The sequence below is a fragment of the Rattus norvegicus genome, chromosome 7 (genome assembly GCF_021556685.1).
Source record: "Rattus norvegicus strain SHRSP/BbbUtx chromosome 7, alternate assembly SHRSP_T2T, whole genome shotgun sequence".
Lineage (NCBI taxonomy): Eukaryota > Metazoa > Chordata > Mammalia > Rodentia > Muridae > Rattus > Rattus norvegicus.
In genome coordinates, this window is record NC_141540.1 from 28821839 (window position 1) to 28841174 (window position 19336).

The 19336-nt window shown below is 45.8% G+C and overlaps 1 protein-coding gene across 3 annotated transcripts in view; it reads right to left on the reverse strand.

Annotated features, from left to right (window-relative positions):
- Tcp11l2 (t-complex 11 like 2) overlaps positions 1-19336 on the reverse strand; it is a 34839-nt gene that overhangs the window by 5873 nt on the left and 9630 nt on the right. For all 3 annotated transcript variants that reach the window (XM_087557114.1, XM_087557113.1, NM_001017458.1), the window contains 6 exon segments: positions 18374-18509; positions 15924-16044; positions 14531-14751; positions 12405-12541; positions 3805-3986; positions 3426-3607 (listed from right to left, as the gene is read on the reverse strand). In XM_087557114.1, the coding sequence (XP_087413240.1) occupies positions 3426-3607; positions 3805-3986; positions 12405-12541; positions 14531-14751; positions 15924-16044; positions 18374-18509 (979 nt within the window).

Here is a 19336-nt window from a genome sequence, read left to right on the forward strand (position 1 = left end):
CTGGAGAACACAACAAAGTGCATCAGGCCGAGTCTGGTTTAGTTTTTGAATTCGTTAACTTATTGCAGATGTTTGCCAGTCTGCTCTTAGAAGCAACAGTAACTGACTTTATCAGAGTGAACAGAGAATAACACCTCTCCCAACTGCCAATGCCCTCACTCAACAGAGTTCAAATGCCGAGAACCATGCACTGTGCACCCAGTATCTGACAGAAAAGCCAGGGTGTACGTTAGAACCCTACTTTTACAGGTTTGGCAAAAGGGACAGAAAATAGCCATTTACTTTTTAAACCCACTAGTGAGACTCATTCATATATGTTTTTGAAAGATTTATCTGACATATACGAGGGTTTAGCCTGATGTACCTATGTGCACCATATGCATGCCCGGTGCCTATGGAGACCAGAAGAGGCCATCAGATCTTCTGGAGCTGGAGTTAGAGTTATATGCTGCCCTGTGGGTGCTGGGTCATCTGCAAGAGCAGCCCAGTGCTTTCAGCCATATCATAGACAGTTTTTAATGAGCTTATAAAGTTGAGTAGAAAAATTAATTTTCCTGTGCCTATAGCAGTAAATCTTTAACACCAATAAAAACAACCAAGATAGCAAGAGGCCAAATTATCTGAAATAGTAGACTGATAGTGACCAAAGGCATCGAACTTCCCATTACCACTTTCCAGTAAATAACAAATACTCCAAGTACACAGACTAGACGTTATAAACAGCCACTAAGAAGCAAGTCATGGAACCAATAAGGAAAGGGAGAGTTAGTGAGAGTGTTTGTTATATCTGCACTAGTAAGAGTAGCTGAAATGGTATCTCCCTACACAAAGGGTTCTTATGTATCGTTGTCAAACCTTTGAGTCCAAGACTGAGATGAGAGGTGACCTAGTGAGAGCAGGTCGCTCAACGGAGTAAATCGGGACTTAGGTCTGACGCGGTGATGACCTTGGTTCAGATCCAGGTTCTTGCTATTTGCCAGTGTAAACTCTTGGCACAATGTCGTGTGAGCACAGTCAATGCTGAGTGAGGAAAGCGTGTGCGTGGTGTGGTGTCCCTGGTCTTCCGCCTTATCCGAAGTCTGTGTGCACTCACACTGGACCTGCCTCTGGCACTCTGCAGCCCAAGGGTGGACTGTTTGGATAAAGGCTTTCCCTTTGATGTTGTAATCCCCTCTAGAGCAGTGCTCGAGCTTTCCCCTGCTTTCACTCAGCAAGTTCTTAGGCTGTAGGAAAAATTTAATTTCCATATAAGCCAAAGCTCCCATTCACAATAAAAGCAAAACCTTGCTCATCTCTGTAACATATCACCAAGCCACACGCAGACGACATCTGGGCCTACAGGTGATCTGAGAGCATCTAATCTATTCGTTTATATTCTGAATGTTGTTACTCCATCTATAAGGCGAGGACTTGGGCAGTGAATGCTTCCCTTCCTATAAAGGAACGGTTCTACATGTGTGAAATGTCCAGTAAACAGTGAATAAAACTATAGGGAGGATGAATGAACACCTCAGCAGTTATTAATAACTAACACTCATCAAGTACATACCGATGCCTGACACCTACGCCAAGAAGCTGTGATGGTTTGCATATGCTTGGCCCAGGGAGTGGCACTATTAGAAGGTATGACCTTGTCGGAGGAAGTGTGTCACTGTGGGGTGGGCTTGGAGACCCTCCTCCTAGATGCCTGAGGATGGTCAGTCTGTTCCTGGCTTCCTTCAGGTGAAGATGTAGAACTCAGCTCCTCCTGCACCAGGCCTGCCTGGATGTTGCGATGCTGCCATGTTCCTTCCTTGATAATGGACTGAACCTGTAAGCCAGCCCCAATTAAATGTTGTCCTTTATAAAGCTTACATTGGTCATGGAGTCTGTTCACAGCAGTAAGACCCTAACTAAGACAGGGGCTCACATTAATCATTTATTCTCGCAGCTCCAGAGTAGAGGAAAAAGCATGCATGGGGTGTGGTGTGTGCTCACTCATGAGTGTTCATGTCAAGGGGACATAAACTTCAGCCGCCTTCTGCCACTACTCTCTACCTTACTTCTTGACATCGGGCCTTTCATTGAACGTGGGACTAGCTATTTTCACAGGTGGGTGGCCAGCAAGCATCTGGATCTGTGTCTCTCTGCCCACGTGCCCAGCCCTGGGGCTACAGACACGTTCCTCCATGCTTGACTTCTACATGGCTGCTGCAGGATCCAAACTCAGGTTCTCATCCCACCAAGCATCTCTCCAGCCTTTTATGCTGCATTCACATGAGAAATAACACTCAGAGAGACTCGGGAACTTGTTCAATCACAGAACAAGACAGTTAAAGAGGTGAGCTTGGCCTGGTCACCTGATCTGAAAGCCTGTCCTCTGAAGTTCCTACACGTTGTTTCTATGTACTTCATAGTAACACTTGGCAGCACTGGGTGCTCAGTGAACACTTAATGAGAAAGACTCCAGGAAAGCAATGGTTCCCACTGCGAGGCAGTGCAGAGAGAGACCGTCTGCAAGGACAGAAAAAGGTATTGTTTCTTGGTGGGTCTTGGGCCCTGAAATAGGAAACTAAGGTACTTGTCAGGTCAGTATGAGAGTCAGCAAAAAGGGTAGGGCCTCATACAGACAGAGGCGCTGAGACTTAGATTGCCTATGTCTAGCCATACAGCCCCAAATCCCTCTCCTTTGAGCCTCAGCCCAAAATGAGAAGTGTGGATCCCAAGCCACTTGGATTCCTACTGTAGGTTTTAGCACGAAGCTCATGGTCTTTATAGCAGATGGGAGGACAGGTGCATCGCCTCAGTGGCAGGAATAGAGGACACAGCCCTAAAAACACCCAAAAGGCAAATCAGCAGGGAGAGCTGACCCACATGAGAGCCACTGAAACACTGACAAGACCTGTCTTCTGACGTGGACAGTGTCTCGGGATGGACTAAAAGCAAAAATCCACGTGGGATCTAACAGCCAATGAAAGAGCAATACTGGACACAGAGTTCCAAAAGCAAAACTTTCCTTCAGCTCATGTTAGACACAGCTGCCTGCTTTAAAACCTTCATACATTGGGTCCATTGAAGTCATCAAAAAAAAAAAAAAGGGAGGGTAGAGCGGAAAACCCTCTCTCACAAAATATTTCTGCACATGGCTCTGTGGACTTCCGGTTCTGCTTTCCCACTGCACTCTCATAGAAAAGCTCTCGTGTGTGCCACCGAAAGGGGAAACACGACACTTATCCTGGCACGTGTCAAGGGACACGCCTCTGCCTTCCTATGAAAGGACATCTAGAATATTCAAGAAGCTGAAAGACACTGTGGAAAGAGACGGTGTGAGAAACATCAAAGCCAGAGGTGACTGTTCTGTCCCCATGGGCAAAGTCATTGCCTGTTTTGGGAAACACGCAGAATGTTCATGTGTTGGGGAGCAGGTACATACATGAAGAACTTACTGTTTACTCATGCCTTCGAGCAGAACAGCTGAGATCCTTTTTAACCTGTTTGCAAGCTCAGGCAGGCCTTCTGTAACAGCACCCACCATGTTGTTGGTAATTAGGGACACGCAGGCGATCATCTTCAATTGATTGAGCTTTTCTGTCAGTTCCTGAAGCCGTGGTCCATCTGTCATGAGTGTCTAGCATATTTAAAATGTACAAACAGAAAGGGAAGCCCACTGGCATGAAAATGTAGAATAAGCAATGCATATCCACACTCTCATTTCAATCTGATTTTAGTTAATGTACATGTGCAACATGACAGACCATCTGACTCAAAGTCACACACAAGAATCCCACACTGGACACCCACGGGGGGATGGACAAAGCCACTCACCTCTGGTAAGACGTTTTTCTGATAATCCCACTGAAGGAGTTTCAAGTAACAATTGTTTAGCACCGTCAGAGGGCTTAGGCTTGGTGTGGAGCTGTGTTCAGCTCCAGGAGCTACATCAGTCTCAGAAAATAATTCTTTATCTATGGACTCTTTTAGCCATTCCGTGGTTTGACTGAGGGCATCTAGGGGCAAAAAAAAAAGCCATAGAGTTATCTGAGCAGTCCTTTTGCTCATACTTCGTACATGATGGATTGATTCTATGGAGGTCCTGGGGATGAATGAAAAGACACAGCCACGGCCCTACATCCTTAAGGAGAGACAGACCTATAAATAACGAATGCCTGTAATGGAATAAATACAGTGGCTTCTAGAGGAACAAGAGAGAGGGGATACTCAGGAGTGCTCACGAAGTAGAACTTCACAGTGGTACTTGAAGGCACAGGAGAGAAGGCTGGCTGATGTGCTAGCAATGAGAATACCACGCAAAGACTTAACCACGACAGCAGACGGTCGTCTGGAAGTTGTCCCTCATCTACATACTTCTGGTCCACAAGGGGCTAGAGAAAAGAAGAACAACTCCTGATGGCACTGGTTTGGTGGTCAGAAACCAGCTTACCTCAAGCTCGCTCACAAATGACCTTGAGCTGGACTCAATGCATTGAACCCTTTGGGTGCCAAACCTGAGTGTCCACTTAGAGCTATCCTTTTACCAAGATCCATGGGCGAGTTCATGTTCCCATAGTCCATATTTTCATTCTTAATAGATTTATGTTACACACAATGGCTATGGGTAGGAAGGATTCCTTGCATAACTCTTTCCAACATGGAACTGATACAATCAGATCTATCTGTTAGAAAGATAACTGAGAGCAAGGCTAGGTGATGAGAGGATGGGAGGCAGATGGAGGCCAGTCGAGAGAGTGAAGGCCAGGAGGAGAGCAATCATGGCAAAGAAGTATTATTACTTAGGGATAGTCAGCGTGGGCCTTGAGGACCATTTAAATGCAGAAACTATAGACGCCTTGTAGGAGCATTTCCATATCCCTATCTAGAGCAGCTGAATGAGGGTTGTGTCCTTTCTTGAGATACAAAGTATAGGTCAGAGGATGTGACAGTCTTCCCTCACATTTTTGAAAGCTACCAGCTGTCGAATCTACTGCCATGTTTATCTCACCCTCCTTTTCCACTCTGTGGCAATGTCACATTTGTGGACACCCCTCCTGAATTCTCTCTTCTTCTTCCCCCCACCCTCAGAGGAAGTACACAGCACGAATCTACTGCCATGTTTATCTCACCCTCCTTTTCCACTCTGTGGCAATGTCACATTTGTGGACACCCCTCCTGAATTCTCTCTTCTTCTTCCCCCCACCCTCAGAGGAAGTACACAGCTCCCTCACGTTGCCTCTTAGTAGCTGCTCTCTCACTCTAGGCCTCCTCCCTGGCAGCCACTGATCAAGTGAATCAAGCAACAAGTCACCATGACAGATTGAATGTCTGAGTCTTCATTCTCTTCCAAATGTTGTATTTTGAAGTCTTAATTCAAATTCCAGGGTATGACATTTGGAGGTGAAGCCTCTAGGAAGTCAATTCAAGTTAGATGAGATCACAAGGGTAGAGAACTCAGACAGTGAGTGTCGTGCCTCTCTCGGAGACCCAAGTCAGCTCACTCACTTTCTTCACGTAAACTCTCAAACACAGACACATGGAAAACAGGAAGGGTGTGTGAAGGGCTGGAGAAGCGGTGAGCAGTTAAAGAGCACGGTCTGCTCTCTTAGAGCGCCTGGGTTTGATACCCAGTACCCACTCAGCAGCTCACAGCCATCTTTAACTCCAGCTCCAGGGGCATCTGGCCTTCATGGGTACCAGGCAAGCATGTGGTGCACAGACGTGTGCGTGTGCGTGCGTGTGTGTGTGCGTGCGTGCGTGCGTGCGTGCGTGTGTGTGTGTGTGTGTGTGTGTAGGCAAAACACCCATACACATAAAATAAAAATGTCATTTTTAAAAAGAAGATGGGTATCTGAAAGCTAAGAAGAAACTTCTCCAGAGACAGGGCATGGTGGTGGCACCCCCATCAAATGCAACCCCAGCAGATATCAAATGGCTCCCTACTCGGAGCCACCCACATCCACTATAGCCCGTTTCTAAAATCACAAACAGAAGCAGGCAGAAAGCCCCCCGATTCCTTGCAATTGATTTGGTGAGAACAAATGCCCCTTCCAGTAGAGGAACTGGAGAGCAATAGCCTGCTGCCCTGGAGCCCAGAGAACCACACAGAGCATGGGGAAGCACGTGACTGCAGAGTCAAACCTACATTGCTGATTAACACACAAGAAAGGGTAACCTAACATCACAGCAATCCGGGCGTGACTCGGGGTGTGTAACACACTCTCCCCTGGGGGAGTTAGTTGGAAGCACGGCCTTATTCAAGTCAGCCTGTTACCACTTGTTAGCACTGTGCCTTGCCTAACTTACTTTCCTCAATGGTGGTTCTACTTCCACCTCTGCAGACTGGACCTAGAGGACAACAGTCCCTTCCTGCAGCTGGGGTAAGAATTCAAGACATGCATACTCTGGCAGTAAGAGATGCCTAATAACGGTTAGCAACTGTGATCGTCACCATTTGGCTCCCCAGATACCTGAGGGAGTGGGGAGACTTGTCCCTACCTGAACTGGATTTAGTATTTGAAGCACACGTGTTCTGAACCAGGTTCTCTGTCACGGATCAGCTGTGTGAGTTCACGCTAAAGTTACCTCAGACAGTGTGATCTCAAAGACATAAAGAATGTGGATTTGGCTTTGGTACCAATTAGGGCTTTTGCTTCAAAGAGTGTAATCTCAGCAGATCCCCTTAAAGAAAATTCAGATCTCCACAGGAACACTATGTAAGAAATCTGACAAAACAGGAAATCCAGCCACCCAGCACAATTCTTAGTGCCATGCATGGACTGTTTCAGAAGCGGGGATGAGAGAAGTCGTAAGGGTGGAGCTGGTCAGGGAGCCTCCATCCCCCTGACTGAACTGTCCAAAGTGCTGTAGCAAGAGCCGCGGGCTGCCTCTGTGGAGCTGCCTCCTGCAGACAGCGGACGGACGGTGGAGGAGAGAGGCATTCACCACCAACCTTTACTAAGGGAAACAAGATGACAGGAAACTATCCCAAGGGGCCTCAGTCGCCACTAGATTTTCTTGTTTACTGAAGACCCAGCTCTCCTAAAGCACAAAGCAGTCTCTTTAGGTCATCGTGAAATGGATTCGTTTCAACTCTTGACTTAGATGGGGTATCAACACCACTGGCATTTTAGTCTGGGTAACCCTTTGCTTGGGGCACTGTCCTGACCACTCTGGGATGTTCAGTGGCACTCCTGACCCCTGACTCCTGACCCCAGCCGAACACCAGGACACCTACCATCAGAACAGAGCAGTCAGAAGTTCCTAGCCATGATTCACGGAGGGAGAGGCAGGCAGAGGCGACCACTGATGAAGGGCACTGACTTAGAGGTACCCAGTTACATTCTGTTCACAAGATTCTCCACCAACTGTGACTCCCCCATCTCTTACATCCTGAACCAAATGAAACCACACTGAAGACTATTCTAGAAGGCTTTATAGGTTTAGAGGCAATTTTTCTACTGGGTTGTGACAGCCTTAGAGCAAAATTCACTTTGTTTTACATTAGAACCCAGTTCTAAGATTTCCCATGAGAAGCAAATTGCTTCTTGTTTCACAGCTCTCATAAAAGCACCCATTTGATGGAGGTTATAAAGCAGCGGCTACCAAGAGGAGCAGACTAAATACAGACGCAGATTTTAAAAAAGCCAACAAGACAGAAAATAAAGACCACACTGCAATTCTTCCTTGGAGTCCGGTAATTCAACGGGGGTAACTTATGACTGGTGCTGTTTCCTATATTGTAGCCACAGCACCCCAGAATCTCAGCTGTTTCTTCTCGGCAACAAACACTTTTCTTGGTTTGCTTGCTCTGCTTATAAAGATAGCCATCAGAGAAAACAGTGGAAATCCAGGGAGATATACAGTATGGTGGTTAATCAGCATTTAGCCTGCGAGTTTACTCACTCACAGTGGACATAGTAAATGCCCAATTAGTTATCTCCAAGTAAAGCAGCAGTGTGGCTTGGCCTTTACAATCACCCTAAGGGATTTTAGAAAAGAAAAACAGCCATTCTGGGCACAGCTCCCAGCTCCTGGAGTTTGTGACTTAATCAGTCTGAGGTCAGGTTTGGGTCTGGCTGTTGAAATGCCCCAGGCCATGCTAACACATAGTCAGAATTGTACAGGTCCAGAAAAGCAGAAAGCACGCTTGCATTTCTCTATACTGTATGCTGAGATTTCACTCCCGAAAGCTGGTCCCCTGATCGTTCCATATGGTTCCATATGTAAGATCCTTGGCTGAGGAATCCTGCAGCCTCCCTGAGTCTTCTGGGGACCAGTGAGAGCTTCTCCATTTGCTCCTCTGTGCAATGGCACGTACCGAGGACCGCCTATGTGATGGGTACTGTACCAAGTCCTGAGCATTCCGAGATGAACAAATACAGCCCAGGCTCTGGAGGCATTTCCAGAGCAGCAGGAAGCAGAAACACAGAACATGCAGTGCTGTGGCAGGGGCATCGAGATAAGTGGTCCAATTTTCAGTCAGAAAAACATCTCCTTACCCATGACTTCTACTACTTTTTTCTGCCATGTTTTCTTGTCTTCTTTTCAGATTATTAACTAAGAGGCCCAACTTCCCTAACGAGAGGTTAGCCCAGCTAAGTTTATGCTCATTGGGCTCTTTTGGGGGACTCATAGTTACCAGAGTGTTCAAGGATGGCCCTTGTCTGAAGCAATCTTAACCCATCTGTTAACGTAGTCTGGCTTTCCTTGATTTCCTTGCCTGGTGCAGCTCAGGCTTTTTTTCTTCACTATGCTAGCTAGAGTTAGTTGGTTTCTGTTTGGTGTAACACAACCCAACTTATACAGCACAAAAGGGAAAAATCCACAGAAAGAGATAAGTCACAGGTTAATTTGGACATGGATTTGGGAGACCCGGCTTCCACCAGCTTCCACCATCTCGCTCCTTCCTTAGGGCACAATTCTCGAGGTGTGTCAGTGCGTGCTCCTTCTGCTTTGTTGTTTTGCCTGCTTTTGTTTGTTTGTTTGCTTGCTTTGTTTTGGGTTTGTTGTTGTAGATGTTTTAGCTCTATTTATTTTGTGAGTACACTGTCGCTATCTTCAGACACACCAGAAGAGGGCACCAGATCTCATTTCAGATGGTTGTGAGCCACCGTGTGGTTGCTGGGAATTGAACTCAGGACCTCTGGAAGAGCAGTCAGTGCTCTTAAGCACTGAGCCACCTCTCCGGCCCTGCCTGTCTCCTAGGTTCTGGGATTATAGGCATACATGACAATATCTAGCTTAGACTTTGTCTTAGTTAGACGTTCCGTTGCTGTGAAGAGACACCATGACCACAGCAACTCTTAAAAAGGACACATGGAACTGGGGGCTGGCTCACAGCTCATTATCATTAAAGCAGAAAGCATGGCAGACACAGGCAGACATGTTGCTGGAGAGGTAGCTGAGAGCTCATACCCTGACCCACAGGCAACAGGAAGAGAAAATATATGTGCTATGTATACAAATACATGTACACATACATACACACACGTGTGTGTGTGTGTGTGTGTGTGTGTGTGTGTGTGTGTGTACCACAAACTCTGGTAAGACTCATGTCCTTCCTCCTGTGTTAATACTTCTTGTGAGACTCTTATTTTGATATTAGAGCCGGGACCAACTATTTGGCAGAGTGACTCGGGATATAATTAACAGCTGACATACACGCTGCTTCCTGCACTCCAGATTTCTCTAGCTAGGCAAAGTATAATTGGCCTTGCTCCATTCCTAAATCTGTGGGAAAGAGCCAAGTCAACATGAGAGGTGAAAATAAGGTCACCTAAATTTTAAGAAGAAGCAAATAATTTGAGATAAACAAAACTAGTGTCAGCCACGTGCTAAGTAGTCTTCACAAGAGTTGCACCTGTCTGGATTGAAGGCATGACTGCATGTGGACACACAGGCACACAGGACCCGACCACTGAGCCTCAGGAAGCTGATGCTGAGAACAGAGTCGGGCTTAGACATTGTTTTTTAAATTCCAATCCCTTTCCCAGTGGAGCTAAAATAGAGTCCTTGAAGTCATGGAGCTTTGATTACTGAAGTCTTTAGTGATCATCTAGTCTCATCCATTAGCTGATACCATAGACCCCTCTGCAGTATGCCCCACGACACTCAGTGCCTTGTCCCAGGAGAGGCAGATATGTGTTAAAAAGCACACACCTCTAATCCCAGCACTTGAGAGGTTAAGGCAGGCAGATCTCTGAGTTCCAGGACAGCTAAGGCTACACAGAGAAACCTTATCTTGAAAAACCGAAAGAAAAAAAGAAAAAGACGCATGATTTAAAGCAGAGAAACATCCGGGTTATCCACAGGCTCTCCCATAACAAAACCTCAGTTTCCTCCTATGTAAATAGGAGGAACAGGGCCAGGCTCTCACAGACGTGAATGACCAATCAGTGAAAGAGTTTCACAAAGAAGGTATCACCACCAGCAGTGGAGAGGAGCCCATCCCAAAATTCAAATAGCTCCAATTATAGGGAGGGTCAAACCTCCTGTCCACTATTTCCCCATGAAGATTTTAGTTTGCCCTACAGAGGTAAGGTAAAGGCCTCTAAATTGCTATCAGCGGGAAGATGCTATCATGACCTTGGTAACAAGCATAAAAGCACACTTAGTTTCATGATCATTGCTCATGTGCCTCCCACAATGTATGGGCTGCCCTGGGTGTGCTCCAGTTTATAGAAGCCTTTTAAACCAGAACCCATTGTGCACCGTTTACACAATTGCTACAATGCTGTCATTGTGATGGAAAGGCTCAGTCTGTGGAAGGTGGTCCAGGGGGAAGGTAGACCACCCAACAGCCTTAGATCACAGCTAATAAAATCCCAACCAACACAGATGCCAGTGATGGCCACAGCACCTCAAGCTCATCTGTGGGTAACACAGATAAAATAAAGGGGAACAGGACAGACCTCTCTGGGTGCTGGACTGAAGGAAGCGGTATTTACCAATCCCATCCCTGTCTGCCTCCTCTCCAGTCATAAACCAGTCATTTGAAAGTGCTCCCATCAAAGTTACCAATAATCCTCATTGGTCAAATCCAACGGTCAAATCTTGACCTTCCTCTCTCTTGACTACTGAAAACTTCCTGTCACGTCCACTCAAGCTTCCCCTACTTCCCCTGCAGGATGCCCTCCGCTTGACTTCCCTCCAGATCTACACTCACTCCCTTAGGCTGTCTGGCCTCATGACTAAGAGCGGCAAGAGCACTGACTCTGCAAGTCTGCCTGGGTGAGTCTAGCTCCATACTTCATAAGCTGCCACACAGTCAACCTCTCTATGCCTCATTTTCCCACGTAGAAAGTGGGAGGCAACATCATGTACTTGTGATGGTTTAGTTAACGGAAGCAGAGTAGTTAGGATGTACAGAACACATTTTAAGTGTCAATTACCCACTTCTCTAGCTTTATACAGTAGAAACAGGCTGAGGAGCCCCAGTGTGTATCCACGGCTCCCGACACTGCGTTCTCACAGTCACATACCAACCTGGCATCTCTACACTAACAGCAAACGTACCTTAAAACGTATGTATCAAAAACTCCCACCTTCCTTTCCCCGGTTTCCCCTTCTGACGACTGAGCCAATGCTTGGTCTAAACATATTTACTGAGTCGTCCTCGGTGCCTCCATTTTCCTTCCTCCAGCCTTCACTAGGCGCCCTCAATCTTCAGGACCCACCTTACTCCTCCACCACTGCTATCTGGAACAAGCCCCACTCTTGTTGTCTGAGAGGTTCCATGACCACAGCTGACAACTCTTGCCCTCTTCTGCAGTCTGTTTACCGTGCAGGACATACTCTAAAGTAGCAATCACATGCTGCTTCCTCCATCGAGACTTCCAAGACTCTCATTAAAGCTGGGGTGCTCTAAATCCTCCCATGTGCTCGGCCTTTGCGTCTCTCTCAGCCCACAGCCCATCCCGCCTTCCCTTACCGTTTTCCTTTGGTCACATCTACCTTGTGTGTGTCACACACAAAGCAGGTCCCTGCTTCAGGCTCTCTGATCTTGCAGCTTTCTGTGGTCAGAATGTCCTTTTCCCTAAACCTGTGGCTACCCCGCCCATACTTCTTGGCAAACTCTGCTCTAATGCTCTGTGCTTAGAGAAGCCTCGCCTCATCCCGTCCATCAACACCTCCAGCTCCTGTCCGGTCTCTGTGGCTGCACGATAGTGTATCTGGCAGCGCATGCTTGCTCATCTTGCCTTCCCAAAAGAGTCTCTCAGATACTTGGAGCAGATGGAAGACTAACACGTGCTCAGGACACTTCCTGAGACAATCCACAGCAAGTCTGCGATGTCAACTTTGAAGCGGATGCAGACATATTTAACAGGAAAGTCAAGAACTTTGGCTTTAGTAACACAGCACGCACAGGCAGAAGTTACAGGACCTCATTTTTGAACCAAGTTGGACATTAGCACACATCATATTATACATACTTGGAGTTTCTTCTAGAACTTCCTGGAATTTGTTTCTCTCGTATTCCACCAAATGGTGCTGGATGTGCGGTCTAATATTCCTAATGACGAAATTTGTCATGTCCATTCTCATGAGGTCCAAGACACGGAAGATTTGTCTAATTAGAATTGAAACAAAGAAGTAGTTAAGAAGTTACATTGAAACTGACAACTACCTATGTGTCACAGGCTGGATAAACCTTTGAGGGGCCTGGGGTGTCAACAGTCATTTCCCAGGGTCATTTTTCAAGGAAGTTTACACATGTGTATTCCAAGTGTCTCCTCCAGACACTGCACCAGCATCTACTGTGGCAAATATCGATAGCACCAGCAGCTCGCCCACCCCCAATAACCTATTGGGATTCTAATGAGCCTGAAAACAGCACATAGGACTCTACCACTGCAGAAAGAAGAAAAACACCCCAGTAAATGAAAGGACGGGGAGGGTGGAGGGGCACTAAGTGGAAGCTGCTTTTCAGGCTGAGCAGTGATCAGATTCAGTTTTTCTGGGGATCAGAACTGTGGCCCTGCACAATTCCTCGACCTCTCTGTGCCTCCATTTCTCAGGACCAAAAGAACATCCCCCTGGAAGGGTGTGATGAACAGAAGGGGGACAATGAAGACAGAAGCTCAGGAGCATTCGTGTCCATCGCTGCTCTACACAGAACAGCCAGGAAGTGCAGTCAATCTAGAGATCTACCAACCAATGAGTGGGCAAAGAAAATGCAGTCTACTTAGACAGCAGTCCTCAACCTTCCTAATGCTGAGGCCTTTTAATACAGTTCCTCCCCTGTGGTGACCCCAACCATAAGATTATCTCCATTGCTACTTCATTTTGCTATTGTTATGAATCATAACGCAAATATCTGTATTTTCTGATGGTCGTAGGGAGACACTGTAAAAGGGTCATCTGACCCCAACGGGGTTGTGATCCACAAGTTGAGAAATGCTGGCATTTTATTCAAGTATTTTAAAATGTAATTATGACATGTACAGGAAGATGCATGAAATGAGAAAGCGTTCTACTGAGCGACCTGACTCAGATCCAGAAAGACAATTGTCATGTTTGCTCATGGGATGATCCTAGCTTAGACTTTTCAGATTTATGCATTCCTATTGTACAGGTGTCTGTAAGGGTCAAGAAACAAGAAAAAAGTCGGGAGGTTGAAGATGGTCTTAAGAGGGTGAGACAGCAAAACATGTAGACCAGGAGAGTTGAGGAGGAAGAACTGTGATGTGTGAAAGGTTTAAAAGGGAAGGAGGCAGGGTGTGTTACAGAGAAAATGATGTATTAAAGATCCACACAAAAACCCACTGCTGTACACACTAACCAAGGAGCCCGCATGTTTTTAAAGCTTGTAATGAAGAAACACTGTATGAGCAGGTGATACTGCTCTTAGAAGACATGGGTCTTTAAGCAAAAATCCCACTGTCAGGAATGGGATATCGCCCTCTGAGTTGTTCCCCAGAGAGGCTCAAAATTCCCCCCAAAACAATACTGCTCTTGGGTGTCCACCAGTATTGGACAGTAAGACTCTACTGCTAAAGATTCTATATACTTTGATTGTCAGACACAGAGAAATCAAGCTGGAACTAAAATGGTGGCTTCCCCTGGCTGTTAGGGTACACAGTGTCAGAAGATGCTAGCCAGGCTGCTGGGAGAAAACATCAGTGACTTAATCTAGCTGAGAACCCTGAATGCTACAATACAGACCTGCTGGACAACAGTGGCATGACTGTTTATGGGGTAACCAACCAACTACCTTCTGATTGGATTTAAGGCCTGCTTCACAGGACGGAATACACACCTGGTACTCTACGTTAAGTCAAAAATCCATGACTTGGGAGATCATAGGATATGGGGGAAACTCTTGTTATTGTTTAGCTAAATACATGCATGTCACGCTTCCTTCTGAGTGTTTATGTTTATGTTCATAGATTAGTGCTGCTCTCAACCTCAGGCATATTGACTGCCTCCTGGTTTTTGTTTTTCCTCTTGGCGTCACAAGCTCCTCTGGAAGGCCAGTTCATCTATGCTTCCTGTTACTTTCAGTTATCGTCAAAGAATTCCAAGACACTAAGAAAATGCACACAGCAAAAGGGCTAACCTCAGCATCTCCACGATGTTGGTAGTAGCTTTCAGCTCTCTGATGTCTTCGTCTCTCACAGGAGCACATATCTTTCCCATCGTGCTGATGACATAGTTGGCCAGACCTTGGATATCAACAGCACTGTGCTCGGCCTGCTGCCTAATGAGATCGATGTCCAAAACTTCACAGATCTGGCTGTGAAGCCTGTTCCCGCCAGGAGTGAGAAAGGAGAGAAGAATCTGCAAAGGGAAAGAAGAATCAGCAGCCCTGTCACAGAGGAAGATGCTCCCTGACCACACCACATGGTCCCCAGTGCCACAAGCCAGGCCTCTGCCTGGAAGAACATCAGAGGCGTGCAGTGTCTCAACCTTGAGAAGAAAGTTCAGTTGGCTGTGTTGAACGACTGACGTTTCAGAAGGAAAACAAGTGGCAAGGAAGCAGAACCTGGACACTTCCAAAAGCCTTCAGGGAGGCTGCCCATCACGGCTCCAAAAATACTCAGCAGCAGATGACCCCTCCCCCCAACTTCCCACGTGAAGTCTACAAAGAATACGTTGCTCACATATACCACACCAGCCAGTGCTTAACTGAGTACTCTTAATACAGTAGACTGCAAGCTCACATACATATAATGGCTGGGGAACAAAAAAGCTCGGAGTCTGACCTGACAGTTTCAAATCAAATCCTTCTGACCTGGGCAAGTTAGAGCACTATATACCTAACAATAATCCTGCTGTGCACGCTAAAGAGCAAGTCTTGTAAATGTCCCTGAAAAGAGCTACCATTATCTCATTTAGCTCTCAGATCTACCCTGTAAAGTTTCAAGACACCGACATTTTCAGAGGGTGAGCCCATCACTAACCCAGGTCTAACTCTGAGGTCTTATTTTGTACTCAAAGCACTGCCCTGAGCTCTGTCTGCTGCTTTGTTTTCCTAGATTCTACCTGGCTAGACAAAGTGCACAGAGGAATCTACCGGGAACTGACTACTCAGGCTTCTAAGATAGTGAAGACACAGATATCAAAGTCTTTGGGAGAGGAAACATAATCGCTACAGTGTACTTGTGGGTGCATGCGTGTGACACACACACACACACACACACACACACACACACTCGTATGCTGAAACCCAATTCTTAGAGGTAATTAGGTCACGAGAGCAGAGTTGTCATGAATGGGCTCATGCCTTTCTGGAAAAGACTGCAGAGGGTTCCTCTGCCGGTCTCTGCCATGTAAGGACTCTGTGAACTAGGCCTTCACGAGGCAGCGAATCTGATGCCTTGGGCTCAGACGTCTCTGTTTCTAAGAGTGTGAGGAAAGTCTACTGTTTATAAGCTATTTATTTCGGGCACCCATTATTATGCTGATCCCAGGGAGTTAAGGCAATAATGGTGTAAACATCCACGACTTGCCTCTCTGATTTCTTCAAACAGTTTGATGGCGTATTCATACTGGGGAGGCTCAGCACTGAGATCCGCTTCCAAGACGTCCCAGAAGGCCTGGTGAACAACACGCTTCACTTGACCAGCCAGGCTACAGCAACAAAATGGACTATTTTAAAATGAGCATCACGAGATACATGTTCACAACAGATTTCTTAGAAAATGCACTTTTAAAAACCCAGAACATATCTTACCCTTAGGCCCATGATTAATCTTTTAGCATATTTTTCTTGTAATGAGCACACAGTAAAAAACAGTGGGCTGGAGACATGGCTTAGTGGTTGTGAGCGAGCACTTATGCAATCACGAGGACCGGAAGCCAGATATCAGAATCTCCTTAACAAGACGGGCGGTGTTCCACATGCCTGGAACTCAGCTCCAGGGAGCCAGACGCCCTCGTGTGGCCTTAGTGCACACACCTATACACACACACCCATACAATACATACATACACAGACATACTCATGCATACACCTACACGCACACACACTAAATATAAATATTAAAAATACCCAATCTGCACCATATAAAATATTTTTTAATTTACAGATTATGTTGTTTTCCCCCTAAACTCTAAAAGCATATTTCCATAGCATATGTTTCAGTAACTTCAGAAACTTCTGTCCTAAGATCTGTCATTTAGTAGACGGTCTTCAATACAGATCTATGTTTTGGGGATAAGGTAACAACAGCAGTGCTCTTTCTTTAACAGTTGAAGTTTTATGACAAGGGACAGACAGGTTGGTCCAAGGACACATGCCTTTGCATGGCTGCCATCTTCTACTCAGGAATCCCATTTAAAGTTGCCAGGATTAAACTGCAGAAACAGTAGACTTCCCAGGAAGAGCTCCCAGGAAAGTACTGCCTTGCTCCAGGTCTAAGTCAATACATTCCCACAGAGCTGCTTAATCTCTCTGTCTCTGTCTCTGTCTCTGTCTCTGTCTCTCTCTCTCTCTCTCTCACACACACACACACACACACACAAACACACACACACACACACACACACACACAGATAGCATTCATGAAGTCAGAGAACACTTCCCAGAAGCTGATTCTCTCCTTCCTTCCAGCATATGTGGTCCAAGGCTCAAACTCATGTTAACTCAGGCCGTCTGGTGTGGTAGCAGGAACCTGACACATCTCTGTGGTCCCAACGGAACTCACTGAGATGATACCAAACTTAGAAAATCATGTATTTTCCTGCACTGTAACTACCAACGAGCCTCTTTTGCTAGCAACGCATTTCTTAGGCATTCTCTAACCCTTCGTGCCTGCCACTTAGTAAGCAGTCAATGAATGCCTACTGAGTGCGTTAACAATTAGCCGTCGAGTCTCTCTAATATGCAGCAGTGCCATGAGAGATGAAAATTAAGCTCTCTGTGGAGCGTGAGTTAAAGAAGTCCCTGTAACAGCACACCATAGTCAATGTAGCCACTTTAAATACTGAAGCTCATGCTGGTGGCTGGGAAGACCTCTGTGAGGGAAATGCCCTCTCCCAGACAGTTTTAGGACAATGACAAACATCCCTGGACTCCTGACTGTACAGGCTACACTTACCTGACTGGAATAGGCCAAGAAGAAACGAGGCAAGCAACTCATAGCTCCCTAAAGAATACCAGTGCTTGCGTTTTTGTTTGTATAGAAGCTGAAGTCTATGTTTTACTTTCTTGATTTTCGGGAGAAGCATGTGAGGACAGTGGCAAGGCAGGGCAGTCAATCAAACCATCTATAAGCACTTCTGTTATAGGTCAGAAACCTAATTTCACCAGGGTTCCCCTAAAGACAAAGCTAATAAAAATGTGTCAACTAAACTTTCAAAGGTATAAATTCCAAGGTTGCAGAGATGGCTCCGTAGTTAAGAACACTTGTTGCTCTTCCAGAGGATCAAGGTTTGATTCCCAAAACCCACATGGAGGCTCTCAACTGTCTAAAACTCCAGCTCCAGGGGAGCCTGCCTACATCTCCTCTTTGAGCAACAGGCACACATGCAGGACATAGGCATACATACATAATACATATATTATATATGTATATGGTATATTATATGCATATATTATATATGTATATCTATGCAAAATACCCACATATATAAACATTTTAAAAAGTATTTTTTTGACAATAAGGAGTTGGTGGAGACTACAGTGAGGAGGTAATTGCAGTCTTGGAAGTTCAGGGACATCAAGACAACTCTTCTCAGAAAGTGACGTATAAACTGAGTTCTAAAGACTCTGGATAAACTTTTTAATAAACAAGAAGAAGACCTTGCAGGAGAGCTAAATAATATGTATGCTCTATGGATACTGTACATGAACTTCCAGGAAACATGATGCACAGATACGCACGCGCACACACACACACACTCAGGGAAGAAAGACAGACAGAATGCACAACATACACGCCACAGGCCTCTAGGTTACCTGTTCTCTGGGAGAGCGTTTGGCCTCAGCTGGAAGTTCTCGTTTACAGCTATTTCGTGAGCCAGAGTCATGTCTGATAAGTTCTTTGCTGCAGCCATCACGTCATCGAACATTATGCCCCGGGGAGGGCTTGTTGCTGAAAGAAAAATGATGTCAGCTATTGCGGTCACCCAAAGCCTCCCAGTGTTGTCAGGCCCATACACCCGTCAATCTCAGGGTTGTATAAAGGATGCACACTTTTAAAAGAGTGGGCTTGGTAACGATTTCAAATATGTCAGCACTTCTTCTGAAGCTTCAGTCGCCACATTTGATATTGAATTTTCAAATGTTCCTAAGACAAACTCTTAACACGGGCTGGTTGTAACTTCTCAGTGCTTATCGATATGCACCTATCTGTGTAAAACAGTACAAACAGTAGATTGATAGATACATAAGGCCAGATTCTTCCTCTATAGGCAGAGTAGTAAAAGCTGAAATCCCTTTCCGATTTCCGCCATGTGTTACTTGACTTCACTGACACATATGCGAGCCCTTATAGGTTCACTCTGAGGTGATTGAGACCGTTTTATTTTATTATTAGTTTTTTTTCTAAGACTGGGATCCTCTGCATATCCCCGGGTATCCTGGAACTCACTAGCCTTGAACTCAGAGATCCACCTGCTTCTGCCGCCCAAGTGCTGATGGTGAAGGTGTGTGCCACCACTACTGGGTGATTTAAGCAAGAACATACAAGAAACTCAGTACATGATTAAAGCAAACAAAATATATTTGAGAGGCTGCTGCATTACGTACTCAGTAGGACACTTGTAGAGAATTTGAGTTATTTCTAGATATCATTGTAAGAAATTGTTCTAAGTAATCAAGCTTACAAAACCACTGTTAGAAAAATCTCAGCTTCGGTTAATTAGAAATCATGACCTCAAAGAATGGCACAACAGGCAATGCCTCGCTTGTTTTAGGGGA